We start from the raw sequence: 17,033 nt of genomic DNA on the forward strand, positions 1-17,033 counted from the left end.
GTGGACCATCGACCCAACAGCATTACAGACCCGGTACACCCCCTCATGGCAGGACAGTGCAGCCTCCACATTTCCAAGATCTTAGAGACAAGTCTGATCCACGGAGGCTCCACGCGACCCACGGGACTCAAGAGATCTGGTACCAGACGCCACAGGACACCGTCAGAACCTGTGTCCTCGCCTCAACAGGTCAGAGCCAAGTCTGATTCATGGTGGAGCCTCGGTGGACAAACACCAGACAGGCAGATGTTCATGTTTGTGTCTGTGGAGCAGAAACAAATGACGAAGAGGAGGATGAAGGTCTGAACGTCTTGTCAGCAACTGTATTATTGTGTGTGGATTATAAAACCATTAATGTACCGTGCTGTTGAATGTTGCCAGAATCAGAAAAGCGTGAGACACGTACACATAAAATATAAATACACATTGTGATTAAAGGAAAATAAATATAAAGACTTCATATGTGTGGAAACTACAAATAATGAGCTAATATTCTTTTATAATTATTTTAATTAGCATTTTAGGAATTAAGTACATTTATTATTTATACACTACATCATTAATTCAACTTAAACGGTCTGTTTTCTTTATAAAACCTTATTTATGTTTTATTCATGGTGTAATTAATGGTTCCTTTCAGCTGTAATGCGGTAATTTAAAAACCGGTTGCGCCTCTCCTTCCGTCTTTACGGCAGCCGCGGCCCATGTGTCCGGAAGTGGCTCGGCTGGTTCTGCTTGTGTTGTGTGACAGGAACCCTCCGGAGCAGAGGCTCGGGAGTTGTACAACTTGGGTCCGGCTGGTGTGACTGGGGCCCGGCGCGGTGATCCGGTGAACCCCGGGACCGAAACATGGGCCTCCTGGCGAGGGTCCGGAAGGAGTGGTTCATCATCGGGATCGTTCTGGTCATCTTATCGGCCAAACTGCAGCCCAGCGTCGGTGTCAGAGGAGGTGAGTGGGTCGGAGTTCGGGATCTGCTCAGCCACTTTTCATCAGGTCGTAACACGCACTGAAGTTCAGCACAGACACTCAAACATCTGCATGTGGACACGACCGGTACCAGTTGTCAGATATTAACCCACAGCAGGGCTCCCTGTGCTGTATCTGTGCCAGGCTTGGTAAAAGTTTCCCCTCTTTATCTTCTCAGTTTGCTGACAGGCACTTCTGATCTCTTAGAGGAATAACTGATATATTTAATTAACCGTGAGGAGCCGCTGAAAAATTCGGCATGGGAGTGTTTCACCAGCCTCCATTTAACTTTTAACAAACTGACAACTTTTAGACTTTGGTCAACTCTGCTCTGCCCGTCGCGCTGAGACGGAGACAGTGTGAAATACAAGCTCATTAATCCAAAATGTTGATTTAGTATTTAAATACGTGTTACTTCGTGAACATGATGTGTGCCGAAGTGATCTTTGAATCTCATTAGCTATGTTATCGTATAAAGTAGTGGTATAATTAATGGGTATGGCTGTCAAAGAGGAAGGTGACTGTAGATTTAAGGATTTTCTAAATGGAGTTTCGTCAGTCATCGTGTGGAAGATGGAGTGAGGCGCATCTGGGCTGACGGGCTCGCCCTCACAGTGGTTCCTGTGTGTGTGTTTCCTTACCTGGTGCAGTAGTGACACGTTGCATTCAGCAGTATGTCAACACACACACACACACACTTGAACACACCCCTCGGTTGGGTGTCAATCGCCGCTCCGCGCTCCCGTGTGCGCATGCACGACGACACTATGTTATTGGCTCACATCATCTGTTGTAATTGACTGTTGTTTAAACCCAGCGGTGGATGATGTCAGGTGTGATGTGACCCTGTAGCACCTGACCTGTGAGCACCTGGTGACACCAGGAGGAGCTCACTGTGATGACTTCACCTGGAAGTGGTGATTACAACCATCACTGATAGGTGGACTCACTGTAATCAGAGATCAGTCACACCTTCACATGTTATCCTGCAGATTAGATAAGCTCCTGCTGCTACTGTGCACGCTGCCTTCAGGTGCGCCTCGTAAATTCCAGCATCAAACAGCTGAGTGCTTTTGTTCAGAAGTATCATGTAACATAAAGGTTTCCTCGATAGCTGCCGTCTCTTATTACAAGTCAGTGAGTACAGGAAGATAGGAAGTCTGCGATTTTTGTTTATTATCGACAATCAGTCAGAATCAGAAACACTTTATCGATTTCAACAGAAATATCACAGATAAAAATAACTGTTGACACAAGATAAGACGAGATAAAACTATATTAAGATTATATTATATTAAATAATCTTTAATATAATAACAATCTTATAAATTATATTAGCAGCGCTGTGTCCTGACTGCCGTTCTCAGATGGAGTCAGACTGTCACGGTGTATTTTGGCATCGTGAGCTGCAGAAACGTTTATTATTGTGACTTGATTATTATTCATTTATTACTTTGTGAAGTCTTTTGAGTCGCACAGTGTGATACAGGACCGTTGCCATGGTTACAGTGGTAAATAATTGATTGTGATCACTGTTCTCTGTCCTCTCTCTCAGGTCCACTGAAGCCGGAGATCACGATAGCGTACTTCGCCGTCTCGCTCATTTTCTTCAACAGCGGCCTGTCGCTGAAAACAGAGGTAAGAGCCGGCAGACAGTCACGTTTATAGATAATTAACCTGTAGATTAATGAGAGTGATTAAGTTATTCCTCCTCTTCTTCTTCTTCTTCTGTTTCTTCTTCTGTCTGCAGGAGTTGACCAGCGCGTTGCTTCACGTTCGGCTCCACCTCTTCGTTCAGTCCTTCACGCTCATCTTCTTCCCTCTGGCCGTCTGGCTGCTGCTCAGAGTGCTCGCACTGACCGCCATCGACCAATGGCTGCTCAGAGGGTAGGATCTGTGTGTGTGTGTGTGTGTGTGTGTGTGTGTGTGTGTGTGTGTGTGTGTGTGTGTGTGGGGGGGGGGGGGGGGGGGGGGGGGGGGGGGGTTGTGTGTGTGAATGCCACCCTTTATTCCTGCCTTACTGTACCTGAAGGACGAGTTATGTTCGGACACAAAGACCCACATTCACTGCTACTGCAGGCTGTGTGTGTGTGTGTGTGTGTGTGTGTGTGTGTGTGTGTGTGTGTGTGTGTGTGTGTTGAACAGACTTGCTGAGTTTCCCTCAAATCAAAATGATCTTTAGACGGACTCAGCAGCAGAAGTCTCTCTATGTCTCTTTGTTTGATGAAACTCCACACCACACGAGGGCGCTATGAAACTATGAAACGGCTCTTTGAGGAACGAAAACCACTATTTTCTGACGTTTCTTTCCACTAAATTGATTAATTTGTTGCAGCGCTGATATTTTAGTTACATGATTACAATACAGTGGACAAACTACACATAAACAATGACAATTATTAGTCATGAAATGTTTCATCTCAGTCATGAATACAACAAATGTGTGTACACTTTCAGCCAACACAACTTTAGAGCCATGCTAGCTGTACTTCCTTACTTGTACCTTGAGCTAAATGCTATCACTAGCATGCTAACATTCTGATTATGTCAATGCTAACATGCTGATCTTTGTTTGTCGTGTTAGCATGCTAACTGTCCCACATGCTAAACTTTATTATCATTATTATTAGTATTGTTAATATTACCCATATATGTGTGTGTGTGTGTGTGTGTGTGTGTGTGTGAGCTCTGACCGTGACCTCTGACCTCTGAAGGAAGCTGTCAGAGGAGAGAAAATGTTCTTATATATAGAAACAGATGATGATGATGATGATTCGTCCTCTTCATCCTGTTCCTGTGGTTGCCTAGGTTACAGACGGTGAGCTGCATGCCCCCTCCGGTCTCATCCGCTGTTATTCTCACCAAGGCTGTCGGAGGCAACGAGGTAACACACACACACACACACACACACACACACACACACACACACACACACACACACACTCCTCATTATCCTCCGGTGTTTGAGTCGTGATATTAAAAAGTCTGACCGTGTTCGTGTGTTTCCAGGCTGCTGCCATCTTTAACTCGGCGTTCGGGAGCTTCCTGGTAAGTTGAGATGAAGCTGCAGTTTTAAAGGAGTCGAGCGGGGATGAAACGTCAGTGTGAGCTCTGTGGGGAGCCGAAGCTGTAATCGTGTCTCTCTTTGTCCTGCAGGGAATCATAGTGACTCCAGTGCTGCTGCTGCTGTTTGTAAGTCAAACCTGCTGAGTGTTAATGCACTGAATACACAGCTTAGCTTAGCATAACACTGGAGGAAGGGGGGACTGTTAGCCTGGCTCTGTATAAAGATTAAAACATTCCTTTAGATGTCGCAACAATGTCGTTGTCATGAACTGGTTTGGTTACGATAATGACAGCCCTACTTTGGAGTAGTAACTTTTCATCCACCTGATGAATGTAAATCCAATTTTCTCTCTCTTTTAGCTCCGTTTTTGGTCTCCACCACCTCCTGAGGGAAATATCTGGCTCTTTAGCTGCTAAATGCTTCACTGTTTTCACCAGCTGGTCTGTCACTATGTTTGCTGCTGCTGTACATCGTAGTGTACGTTGATCTAAAGAGCTTTTAAGACTGAAAAGAGCTGCCAAACACAGCGCTATGGGAGTGGTAGAGACCAAAAACAGAGCAAAAAGAGGGAGTCAGAATCAGTTAGTGCAGGTAGACTGAATTAAATCTGTTGGTTGTTTGTACCTGAGATGAATAAATAATGTAAATAAAGTGAATTAACTGTGTGAAGCTTGTGTTTGTTTGACTCACATCCTTCTCCTCCTCCAGCTCGGCTCTTCCTCCTCCGTTCCCTTCTCCTCCATCTTCTCTCAGCTCTTCATGACTGTGGTGGTTCCTCTCATCCTGGGTCAGGTAGGAGTGTGTGTGTGTGTGTGTGTGTGTGTGTGTGTGTGTGTGTGTGTGTGTGTGTGTGTGTGTATATACAGAAATAGTTCAGTATGTCTGGATGTTGTGTGATAAATCTGTCCTCGGTGTGTGCAGGTGTGTCGTGGTTTCCTCAGGGAGTGTCTGGAGCGGCGAAAGCCTCCGTTCGGCACCGTCAGCAGCGCCGTCCTCCTCATGATCATCTACACCACCTTCTGCGACACCTTCAGCAACCCCAACATCGAGCTGGACCCCACCAGCCTGCTGCTGGTCGTCCTCATCAGTCAGTACACTGAGTGTGTGTGTGTGTGTGTGCAGGAAGTTTCTTTTATTTACGACACCGTCCCATGGATCAATAAGTAAAAGACTCAAATCAACCACTGAAAAAAGTTTGGTTCTGTTAAAGTACCGTGATCCAGTGTTCTGGGAGAGTTTGAAGTGGAGCTCCCAGCAGCACGGCGCTAACGTTCATTAGATACATGGTGACGACAGGATGGTTCAGCTGCTCATCACCTCAAACCTCGAGGAAAGTAAATGTGTCTCTCTTGTTGTTCTCTGCAGTTTTCTCCATCCAGGTGAGCTTCATGCTGCTCACGTTTGCCTTTTCTACCAGGTGAGGCTCCTCCTCCTCCTCCTCTTTTACCCTCCAGCTCTTCTTCCTCTGTAGTTGAACCATTTTACATAAGTGCAGTAGCAGGTCAGAGGTCAGAGGTCACAACACAGAGCGACTGATGAGCTCCTACTTCCTGTTTGTCTCTGCAGGTCGGGCTCAGGATTCAGTGCTGCAGACACGGTCGCCATCGTGTTCTGCTCCACACACAAGTCTCTCACTCTGGGTATGTGCGCACACACACACACACATGCACACACACACACACACACACACACACATGCACTGCAACTCACTCTCTCCCCCCCCCTCTCAGGTATCCCCATGTTAAAGATTGTGTTTGAAGGCTACGAGCATCTCTCTCTGATCTCGGTCCCGCTGTTGATCTACCATCCGGCTCAGATCTTGCTCGGCTCCATACTCGTACCGACCATCCGCAGCTGGATGACCAGCCGGCAGAAGGTACACGCATACACACACACACACACACACACACACACACACACACACACACACACTGGTACAAACACATAAACACTAGTTTACTCACACACATGGAGACGCTGGTTCACACACATGGAGACACTGGTTCACACACATGGAGACACTGGTTCACACACATGGAGACACTGGTTCACACACATAGACACTGGTTAACACAAACACTGGATCACTGCTGCCGTCTCCTTCCTGAGCTCGTCAGCTGGTTTCCAACACTAACCTCTTCACCTTGTCTCCTCTCCTACAGTCTAGTCTGTTGTTGAGATAGGGCCACATTCCAACACTTCTCCCCAGAGTGAGTAGAGAACTGACGCCAAAGCCACTTAATTAAGCTTTTCTATTAAAAGGAAACCTGTAATTCTTCTTCCTGCCGTTCATTATCAAAAGTGCAGATCTGTTGTGCTCATGTGAGCTTGTGGACAGTGTGTCCAGCAGCTTCTCCACCACTGTAGACCTATGAGATGATATGATTTGAACTCCTCTCCATCTGTGTGCAGAGTGTTTAAAAACAAGCTCAACAGCTTCCTCTGCTGTCAGGAAAACAATCTGCATGACTCAGCTGCTGGACTCACTGCTGCAAACTCACCAGCTTCGCTTTAAGCGCCAGTGGTGTTGTCCTGGTCGGATGGTGGTGGGTGTGATGAGGGTGAAAAAGATGACAGATAATTACTGTAAATCATCAATCAGAACGTGTGAAAACCATGAAAAATATCTTACTAAATCTTCATTGTTTCAATTTTGTCAAAAAATGTGACTTAATTATGTTTGATGCACCTCTTCATGTTATAAAATCTACTTATCAGTTTCTGTTGGTAAATTTTTTAATCAGTAATCTATAAAATGTCACAAAATTGGAAAATGCCAATCACATGTGGTTCAAGTTGTCTGACTGACATGAACAACTGAACCAGTACCAGTGGAGACAGATGACACAGCGAATGTTCAAACTTCCAGGATTCTTCCTCCTGTTGTGTTTTGTCAGATTTGCCTGTTGGTGGCAGTGACGGTGGATTCACTCACCAGACTCCCTTTGAAAATTGTCACATTTTAGCCCTGAAGATTAAACTGTTCCTCACTTTCTGTCTTCTGTTTTTGTTCTATCTGAATCTCTCACTCTACACTTTCTGCTTCTTCCCCTCTCTTTCTGTTCAGGCGGTGAAACTGTCGGCTCTTCAGCCCATCTGACGAACCTGAAATGAAGATTTTGGTGTTTCTGCACTAGCGTTTGAGTTTGTGCTGTGATGGTGGACTGCAGTGGAGGGATACAGTCGTATGTGCCTTATTACAACCAATGAACAGAGACCTCAGCCTGATGGAGTGGACGAGGTGTGCCTTCATCTCGATATTCTCAGTCAACAAAAAACTGATATTTCAGATTTCCATCATATATATTCTTTTATATTTAAAAGAATCAAAAGTACAAGTTTTATTTTTATATGAAGTAAACTAGGTCAGCTGTTTCTTTTTACAAACAAATGAAACAGGAAGTTTGGAGTTACCAGGACCAGTCTTTTTTAATTTTCTTGCTATTTTCTACTTTTTTCTACTCTTTCTTTCTTCCAGCTGTTACTGCCAGAAAGTGTGGACATTTGTTACATTTATGTTCTTGATAGAAACAAACAAATGCTGGATTATCTGATTTATTATACAGTAATAATGAGAACTGTTTGGATTTTTGACACTTCCTTAATTAACATGTGTGTTTGTTGAAACAGTCCTATGGTGACGCCTTTAAGATGATGGTGTTGAGTTAAAACATTATCTTTCCTAATGATGAAGGTATGACATGGACATTGAGTAAAGGAGTCTAATTTAGCTGGCAAAATATTGTGAGCTCTTGTGAGTCGCTGCAGATTATTTCTCTCATCTTGCTTGATTTACTTTCTTGATCAAACTCCTTTCCACAACGTTTTAACTTGGATCAGCAAGGAAGCCAGATTATGGTGTGGGCTCCTTGCTTACAGGCGTTGTCTAGCACAGTAAAGAGCAGAGAAAATACGTTTTACGGAGCTGAAACTGCTCTTTGTTCTACGTATTAACCTGTATGTAGATGATACCCTGTTCTAAGTCTGTGATATGGTGAGGTTGACACAGTCATATGATACTGATCACCAACTAAAATCTCACAATAATCAGGCTAACAGCAGGTATGTTTTCCATGAATACCATCTTTGTGTTAATATGCTAACACTAAATGGCTAAACCCAAAGCACAGCAGTGAAAATGCCAACCGTTTTGGTGATGTGTGGTCATAAAACAATGCTCGGTAGATACAAACATTTGAGTGATTTTGAACTAACAGTCATTTCTAACACCTTAACCACACCCATAGTTGCCAGTAGTTCCTCAAAGGACGCTGATTGGTTCAAGCCCATAGCTTGAAGCCTGGCAAGATGGATTCATGAGGTCACATGATTACGTGATCTTGCTAATCCAGCTCCCTCGTTGTGCCAAATTTCATGGCAATCCATCTTATATTTGTTGAGATATTTCACTTAAGAATTTTAACCTCATGTTGGCGCTGAAGGAAAAGTCAGATGATAACCAAAGTCTAAGTAGTTCATCCTCTGGCAGCCATGAATGTCTACAGAATATTTTCTACAACAATCCCTCTATTGATGTTGAGATGTTTCACAGGATAATTAAAAACTTTGACCCACTGGTGGTGTTAGAGGAAAGGTCGGGGGATGACCAAAGTGATTGGGCTTCATCATCTGGGCACAATGAATGTCAGTGCCAAATGTCATGACAGTCCATCCAGTGGTTTTTGAGATATTTCAGTCTGAACCAAAGTGGACCAACCAACAGACCGATTGTTACCTGTGTAGAACCAGTCACAGTGTTTGTTGACAACAACTTCCAGGTAGAAAATCCCTGCACTCCATGTTAGTTGAGAGCATCTCATTCATCTAAAATGCATATTTGATAAATTTTGTCGCTGTTGTGTACATCAGTTTATCAAAGACGTTAGCAAAGCAACACAGTACCTAAATAAACACAGCAGAAATGTCAGATAGGTCAGACCACAGTGTTAAACTATATATCTTTAAATGCTACAGTAACGGCTGAAAATGACAACAGAAGTAAAACAAGTTGCCAGGGTAGCCAGTTGTTTACCCAGACGTGACTGTCTTGTAATCAAATAACCAATAAGAACTGTAGCTGCAACACATGACATCCATGAAAGAGCATGATTTTCCATCCATTCATACAAGTATCCCAGTATTTTTAGCCAATGTTAGCTAACTTCTGACACATGTGTATGGAAAATGTACAATACAAGGGCGTGACTTTGCTCAGGGGCTGTATTACAGTAATTATTTGTTGGTGTCACTACCTGCAGGAGCCTTACTTCTGGTATTTTATGTCAATTCTGTTTCCCCTAGGGCCTTCTTATTGACACCTTTAAGGGCTTTCATGTGACATACTGTATACTGCACTGCTGCTAGCCCTGGGTTAACTGTCACACAACACACAAGTGCTTTGAAGTGAAGCTGAATTTTCTAGGATGTTGTGTAACTACTCTGATTACTTTAGCCCCGTGTTTAGTTGATTTTCTCGGGACAACCCCACAAAGTCGGGGCTAACCTGCTCTTGAGCAGGGCCAGCAAGACCTCGGCTAAGGTCGGGGTTAGCCCACTATGAAACGTGTCAGTGTGAACGCTTTCTTAGCCCGGGGCTATAAGTGCAGCGTGAAAAGCACCAAGGGGAGTTATCACATCTCCCCAACCTGAGATGAAGATGACTGCAGCCTTGTTGTTGGGGATTTATTCGTCTCTAACACATCGGAGTCAGCCACTGTTACTATGGAGGTTAATGAAGCCTATACAGCACAATTTCATTGGTCGTCCAGTAAGGGTCGAGTTTACAGTCAGCCTCTGTCTGTTTACAGTGTGATTGTTATGCCAGCAGTGTATTTGGGGAGGGAAATACATTCATCAGGGTATGTATGGGTCTGCTCTGTTACTTGTTTATATAAATATATAAAAAACGTAAGGAAATAAACCTTTAAACCTTAAAAGGTGTGTTTTTTTTCTTTTTTCTGCAACATGCTACCATGTGGATCAGGATTTTTTTTCAGTTTCTTATATCTGTGTAAAGGGTGTGAGTATTTTTGCTTGAAGGACAGTTTTAAATAATGATTGTGTGCTGCTAAGTGGACCAGGTATTTGTTCACTTTATCATTACACACTCCTGAACAGTTTGCCCACTGGAAACCCAGACGTTAATCAGCTCCTCCAGAGATAAGTGCGTTGAAGTTGTTTGTCTGACTTGTCACATCCATGTTTGTAATCAGCGTTCCTCCTCGCAGCCTGTTTACATACAGAAAATATTGAATAGATCCTTGTATTTATTATCTGATCTAACTGCAGAAAAACACTCAGGGAAATATTGGCAGTGCATTCATTTCAACGACACGACTGTTTTTGGACAGATGGCTCTTCTGTCCCATCGTTTGGATGAAGTAATGATAAAATAAGGCTGTGAAATCTCTGCCAACAGACTCTAGAGGCCTTGTGCTGTTTCTAACAAACAACCACGGGATGTGAAATGACTAAGCAACCAGCACTGCCATCCATAAAACCTACAAAAAGAGCCAAAATAAAGAATTACACCTTGTATAATACTGAAGATATATTTTATTATTAAATGCATCCATGTGACTTAACATGACAATTTACAAAAAGATGAAGTAGTCATGTGATTAGCAGGTTTCGGTGGTCTTTGGTGATTTCAGTACATGCACATGAACATTGGTGGGACAAAATCTTGATCACAGTGTTACCTGTTAGCATGCTAAATCAGCATGCTAATTCTACATTAAAACGTTATGTAATTATACAATCATAGAGCTGAAAGAACAGCCTGTGGCACTGGTGGTGTCTGTTGAAACCGTGTCTATTTATCTTTCTGATGCACGTTAAAAACAAACAAAAAGTGTCCACCAAATGGTGTTTGTCATCTTAAGGTTGTCTGTTAATCTCCTTTATATCGGGAAGCAGATTGTAGTTTTAGTTTTCTAAACGTGTTCCAAGCAAAAATCTCTAGAAAACAAGACAAACACTCCTGCTGACATGCTAATTGCCCCTAGAGGCTGCAATGAATACTCAGATTTGGATTATGCCAGACTAGCTGTATGGCAGGCATTTGGGCCTTTCTGTACATTTTAAACAAGTCCCTATGTACACTGTCTTGATGTCAGGGGTGAGTAGATGATGACTTAATTTAAATTTTTGGGTGGACTGTTCCTTTAAGCCTCAAAGCTAGTGGGGTAAAATACATAAAAACAACCTTGTTTCATTCATTTGTGGTCATGATTTTAGAACGCTGTAAGCTAGCTATACTTACCAACAAATTCAAAAGGCATGCACCTAGCTCCCAATGACAAGGTGACTTTATTTGTATTTTTCAGTTAGTAACATAATGCTACAATTCATTAGTACCATTAATACTTTGGTATTTCAAACTAACTAGATCAGCAGCTAGTATCTCAGTCTCCAGGTGGTGTCAGTATATCATACTCTGCCAGGAGCACAAAACTGTTGTCTCTGAGTCTCCGGACTCTGACCAAATCTCCACACTCCTGGACATGGATCAGCCCTCTTTCACCTCTCCCATACTCTCTCTCCCTGTCATTCAGTGTCACCTCTGTCCGTTTGCCACAGGTTTGACGGTACATGTACCTTACCCCGACCACCAGCAGCATGCCCAAGCCAGCTGAGCAGCCCAGAAGCATGCCCAGCTCCAAGGCGCTATGTCTGGGGATAATGTCTGGATAGTTCCCTTCCTTGTCGGGAGTTCCAGGGTGATTGGAGGGATGTCTGGGTTTAGTATCAATCTTGGGAAGGTTTGGTTTCAACCCATGGCCAAGATTTAGTTTGAAGTTTGGGTCAAGGTTTGGATGGGGCTCTGGGTGTGGGTGAACCACTGTTCTTGGTGTTGGAAAGTAGTCGTTGGGCTCAGGATCAGATGATGCGATGCGGTTCTGGATTAGCAACATTTGACCCCGTGTGAGTTGTTGAGAAGGCACAGGAGAGGAGGTGGAAGTAAGGGCGTGATAGAGAGAGCGACGGGGAGCTCGGGAGGGTTCTGGGTGAGAGGAGGTAGGCTGGGAGGACACCAAAGAAGAAGAGGTGGTAGATGACTTGGGGGAAGATAAAGGACCTAGTGAGGAGGAAGAAGATGTTGAGGTAGAGGTAGAGATGGATGAGGCAGAAATGGAAGAAGCAAATGAGGCTATGGAGGAGAGGGATGGGGAAATGGTGGCAGAAGAAGTCGTAGGTGAGGTTGAACTTGTGATAGACTGGGAGGAGGTCAAGGGAGATGTAGAAGAAGTTGATAGAGGGACTGAATAAAAGAAGGGAGCTGACGATGGATAGTGGGAGATGTGCAAGGAAGGTATGGTAGAAGAGGCTACTGAGGATGGCATAGGAGAAAGTGAGGAAGTTTCGGTGGGGAAAAAATTAGGAGGAATGGAAATTGGGGAAGGAGAAGGGAGAGCAGAAAGGACTGGAGCTGTTTTGGGATGTTTCTTCATGGAGGAGGATGAGGGAAGAGATGAGGAAGTAGCATGGGCGAAAGAGGTTTTTGTGGACAGCAGGGTTGAACTTCCAGTGCGAGGAAGAGGCGTGGTGGAACCACGGTGAACGAGGGATGAAGTAGGCAAAGAAGAAGAAGAAAAAGAAGGAGAAGGAGTGACTGAGGGAATTGAGGCAAAAATGGGGCTCATGGTTTCGATCTCCGCTTGAGCCTGAAGATCTTTGTTCCCCTTAGCCTTATCAAGCATTAAGGTTGGGTCAAACCTTGATGTGAAGGGCAGAGGGTTGATGGATAGAGGAGTTACTGAGGTTTTTTTCCATTCAAAGATGTGTGCCTGTGGTGCACTTGTTTGGGAATGGGGCTGGGACCATGTTTGGGGGGAGATTCTCAAAGCCTTAGGTGGTGTATCATATTGGGACTGGTCTGTCTGTTGAAGGCTAGTTTGATCTTCAGTTTGAGTGAGGAACGATTGGGGCAGGGCTTGAGGGAAACTCTTCAAAGGTTGAGGTTGAAGAGGGCTGTTTAAAGGTGCTGTTGTTTTAACCTGAGGGTGAGGTGGACTGGTTTGTCTAGTGTTGGGTTTAGATGTACTGTTTTCAAGCTGACGTTTGGGTGAATCACTCATGGGCTGGTAGTAGGAAAGGACATTCAGGAGTTTGCTGAAAATGGACTGGTGGGAAATGGGGCGGCCCTGGGGAACAGATAAGGTTGTGTGGGACTGGAGAAAGGACCGAAGGGTAGGAGATTTGAATGGGACAATAAGGTTTGGTGTAGGAGTTTGGGACTTGGCAAAGGGCGTAGATGAAGATTTCTGGATGAAGGGAAAGATCCAACTTGAAGAAGTCTTGGATGGAGAAGTTTGAACCTGAAGATAGGTTTGGGAGTGGAGCATGGACTTTCTACCAACTTCATCCTTGACTGGACTCACCTTGGAATTGGTTATGCTAGTCAGCCAAGGCTGCGATGAACTACTCTCAATCTCAAAACTAGTTTGGGCCTGGATTGATCTTCTTGGATTCTTGGATATATATATTCTTGGGAGATTTGTGGTGTGGAAGCTGTGATTGCTTGAAAATAAAGCTGTGGTGGGGGTGGTTTCGGGATTTAATGTTGTTCCTTTTGTTTCAGGAGCAGTGGGCAGTTTTGGATCTGGGGACTTCATCTTTGCCTCTTTTCTTTCGATCTCGCCACCGTTCAGGGAGGGAATGGGAATGAGGGTAAGAAAACTGGGTGAGTTTTGCACTGTGATGTTGGGCAAAGGAGAGGCAGTTGCTTCCATCCCTCTTGTCTCAGCTGAGGAGAAAACGGCTATAAAAGGAAGGTTGGAGGAGGGGCTCTCTTGAGCCTCTTCAGTTACACCTAAAAGGGATCCAGACGTTGCATGAGTGTTAGTCCCGCTGCCTTTAGAAGGATTTTCAAGAGAAACGAAAGACGAAGGGCTGTTCCTTTCATGGTGAACTCCAAGGGATGCCAAAGTTGCAGAGCTGTTCATCTCCAAGAGTGGAAGAGTGACTTCTATTGGTGTTTTCTGAGATTTGAAGCTTCTTATTCGACTGCTTGTTGTTGTAGGGGGCACTGGGGTAGAAGCAGGGTGGGTCATCTCATTTGTTAGCTTGTTTGATGCTCCATGGATTCTGAGAGCTGTGCGACAACAAACAAACTTTAGATAACCGGAGGAATAACGAATAGGACATTTGATATGTATGCTCATCATTGCACAAGGTGCGTACCTGGCAGAGTAGTAACTTCATCTTCCTGTTGTACAAAAATTGAATTGCTTCCATCCATCTCTGTGATGTTATGCCCACAACAAGGACTATGACTCCCATCATGCACCACTGTTGACTCAATACCTGCCCAATATACAAAGTAAGACTGCACCACTGTGACGCTGGAATGACAGACAAAGAGGGTTATGTACATTACAGTAAGATTCCTAATGGTACTTGACTAGGTTGTGGTCAATGACAACCCTGAACTGGTAGGTTCATACTTACTAGAACCTGATGTCGCCCATCGGTCTATCAGGAGCCCTCCACACAAACGACAGGTTTCTCTTCAGCTGTTTGTCAGAGTGTGTGAGGGTATCACCCTCCGAGAGGCAGTGCAGGGTGTGTGTGCCAGGGGGAGTGATGGCCCAGGAACCACCCACCAGCAACGGGCCCAGTCTTGTAGATGAGACCCCAGCCCCAAATCCAGTCCTCGCCCTGACCCCGTCTTCAGCCCTGCCCTCGGCCCCCTCTGCACTGCGGGCCTGGAGCAGGAAACCCATGAAGTCCCGAGAGCTTCGGACGGTTACTGGGGATAAGAGTATGGATTCAGAGAAACAGAAGAAGAGACATTAAATAATAACAAGTTGTTACAATTAAAAGTTACAACAAGACGATTCGACCATTTGACGAAAAAACTATCTTTATAAGTTTAAATAATGGATTTATTTTCGCTTTGTCACTTTCCCACTCTTCTTTTCCAACACATCGTTATACCTGAATTGATTGATTGCCAGTGATTCCGAAAAACATCACCATTCTCAAAACATGACCGATGTAGTGTACCAGCGACAGGTGGTGTCTCGTATGCTCACAGTATGGTTCAGGGTCGAAAAGTACTAGACTAGGTTTAAAGAAAACATTTTGGTTACTACTGCGTCTCCTGAAATCATTATTTTTTAACCCAACTGTCCACCCTGACTTCTTCTTAATGCAGATTTTTTATTACTTCATCCAAGTTCCTTTTTTGCTGCTGTAAATTTTACTGAGGTCGCTGCCGAAATAGAAAGGACTGTATTTCCTCTTCCTGTTTTTTCTTAAAATAAACTAAACTTACTCGATTCGATAGTTTACTTATTTACTTTTGTTAATCTGACGTTACTTTTACCAACTAAAACATGTACAGTCAGGTGCATTGACATAAGGAACTAAGTTAGTTAACTAGTGAACAAGTTGAATAATAGTTATCCACTACCTGTTACTAACTGTCCGGGCAGGTAAGAAGAGGCGGATGTGCGCAGGGTGATGTGGCTCTGCTTCGGGTCAAGGGGTTGAGCGCGGATGTGTCCGGGAATCATCTCACGACAGGAGGCGTGGCTGGCACCATGGGAGAATGACAGGGTGGATGGAGCCAGAGTAAATAAGACCACAACCACCCTGAAACAGTGGAGGATGGACTGCATCTCTACACACAAACACAGCAAAGAGACACAGTGGAGACAATTTACTGGACGAGTACAACTAAAATCTCATTCACACATTCCCTTTTAAAATAATGTTTTTTAATGTCATGTTATAATGAAGTAAAAGGAGTTGTGGCTTTTTCAGGCTGAGTGCATCATAGAGTAAAAACATCTGGGCTGTAGCCTGTATGTTGTGGGCAAACAGCGTGTTAGTTTTGAAGCAAGGGCCACACCAGCATCTTACTGGACCTAACCATGACATTTGCAGATAAGATCACTATGTGCTGTTTAATGTGCTGCAGCTGAGCAGCAGCAAACTGAAATTATCAGTGCACTGTTGCCTGGTAAATGCTTGTTTTGTGGCTTGTTGATCAAGCTGAGGTGCAGGACAAGATATGTGTTCATGTTTGCAAATAAGATAAGGAGACTTTTGTTGTAAAGCTAATTGTGGTTACGAGTCTGTGGCTTCTGTGTTGAGTAGCTGCTGCTGATTGTCTCAGTGCAGCTGTCTGCGCTGATAAAATTATGAATAACTGCTTCATACAAGATTTGACTGTTTGTTACTGATGTTATGTTTGCAAACGATTAGTTATCGTTGTGCCCAAATTTTACTGCCTGCCCTAAATGCACTCTCAGAATTAAGTGTTGCAGGTCTTCTGTTAAATTAACGTACAAGGAGAGAAAGTGGAGGAAGATGGAAGTGGAGCTGGATGGAATCCAGCTTGGATTGTAGGCTGCTCCTGGCTAATGTCCAGTCACTGGAAAATACAATGGACAAATGGGACTAAGGCTGGCAAAATAATAATAACAATGATACATTTTATTTGTATAGTGCTTGCCAAGAAACAACAGGAAACCAGAGGCCGTCTCCACCACAACATCCAGGAAGATCTTTACAGAGTCCTGTCTCCACCAAAACATCATAGAACATCTTTACAGAGACCTGTCTCCTCCAACACATTCCAAGAACATCTTTACAGAGACCTGTCTCCACCACAACATCCAGGAAGATCTTTACAGAGACCTGTCTCCACCACAACATCCTAGAACATCTTTACAGAGACCTGTCTCCTCCACAACATCCTAGAACATCTTTACAGAGACCTGTCTCCACCACAACATCCTAGAACATCTTTACAGAGTCCTGTCTCCACCAAAACATCCTAGAACATCTTTACAGAGACCCGTCTCCACCACAACATCCTAGAACATCTTTCCAGAGTCCTGTCTCCACCAAAACATCCTAGAACATCTTTCCAGAGTCCTGTCTCCACCACAACATCCTAGAACATCTTTACAGAGACCTGTCTCCACCACAACATCCTAGAACATCTTTACAGAGACCCGTCTCCTCCACAACATCCTAGAACAT

General features: G+C 44.1%; 2 protein-coding genes across 8 annotated transcripts in view; one reads left to right on the forward strand and one right to left on the reverse strand.

Moving 5' to 3' along the window:
• On the forward strand, positions 1 to 15,494 carry slc10a7 (solute carrier family 10 member 7). 5 transcript variants are annotated; one of them, XR_014621351.1, is made up of 14 exons: positions 1 to 300; positions 696 to 949; positions 2,523 to 2,605; positions 2,718 to 2,854; positions 3,776 to 3,851; positions 3,977 to 4,015; positions 4,124 to 4,159; positions 4,743 to 4,826; positions 4,956 to 5,121; positions 5,400 to 5,451; positions 5,601 to 5,674; positions 5,765 to 5,910; positions 7,102 to 7,275; positions 15,476 to 15,494. XR_014621351.1 is itself a non-coding variant. In XM_084343409.1 (14 exons), exons 2-13 carry the CDS (start codon positions 850 to 852, stop codon positions 6,215 to 6,217), a joined length of 1,014 nt encoding a protein of 337 aa, XP_084199535.1. In that variant the 5' UTR covers positions 1 to 300; positions 696 to 849; the 3' UTR covers positions 6,218 to 6,244; positions 7,102 to 9,723. The 5 variants fall into 5 exon arrangements, 3 of the variants coding, with proteins under 3 accessions (XP_084199535.1, XP_084199536.1, XP_084199534.1); XR_014621352.1 differs by lacking the exon at positions 15,476 to 15,494 and adding an exon at positions 11,616 to 11,679; XM_084343409.1 differs by lacking the exon at positions 15,476 to 15,494 and adding an exon at positions 6,197 to 6,244 and having other exon boundaries at positions 7,102 to 9,723.
• The window catches only part of reeld1 (reeler domain containing 1), a 9,802-nt gene continuing 3,381 nt past the window's right edge, over positions 10,613 to 17,033 (reverse strand). For 2 of the 3 annotated variants that reach the window (XM_084343395.1, XM_084343393.1), the window contains 4 exons: positions 15,454 to 15,663; positions 14,487 to 14,787; positions 14,220 to 14,380; positions 10,613 to 14,130 (listed from right to left, as the gene is read on the reverse strand). In XM_084343395.1, coding sequence (XP_084199521.1) covers positions 11,441 to 14,130; positions 14,220 to 14,380; positions 14,487 to 14,787; positions 15,454 to 15,661 — 3,360 coding nt within the window. In that variant the 5' untranslated portion in view covers positions 15,662 to 15,663 and the 3' untranslated portion in view covers positions 10,613 to 11,440. Of the gene's footprint in view, positions 14,131 to 14,219; positions 14,381 to 14,486; positions 14,788 to 15,453; positions 15,851 to 17,033 lie in introns of those variants that run through there. The other variant, XM_084343394.1, reaches the window with a different exon arrangement.

Source organism: Pagrus pagrus, assembly GCF_965226575.1.
Source record: "Pagrus pagrus genome assembly, chromosome: 22".
Classification (NCBI taxonomy): domain Eukaryota; kingdom Metazoa; phylum Chordata; class Actinopteri; order Spariformes; family Sparidae; genus Pagrus; species Pagrus pagrus.

What these genes read in the sequence shown, in the direction of transcription:
- slc10a7 (XM_084343408.1), top strand. Translation starts at nt 850, where the DNA reads ATGGGCCTCCTGGCGAGGGTCCGGAAGGAGTGGTTCATCATCGGGATC. An exon ending in CGGCGTTCGGGAGCTTCCTG is followed by an intron (nt 4,016 to 4,123) that starts GTAAGTTGAGAT and finishes TTTGTCCTGCAG; the next exon opens with GGAATCATAGTGACTCCAGT. An exon ending in CAGTGCTGCTGCTGCTGTTT is followed by an intron (nt 4,160 to 4,742) that starts GTAAGTCAAACC and finishes CTCCTCCTCCAG; the next exon opens with CTCGGCTCTTCCTCCTCCGT.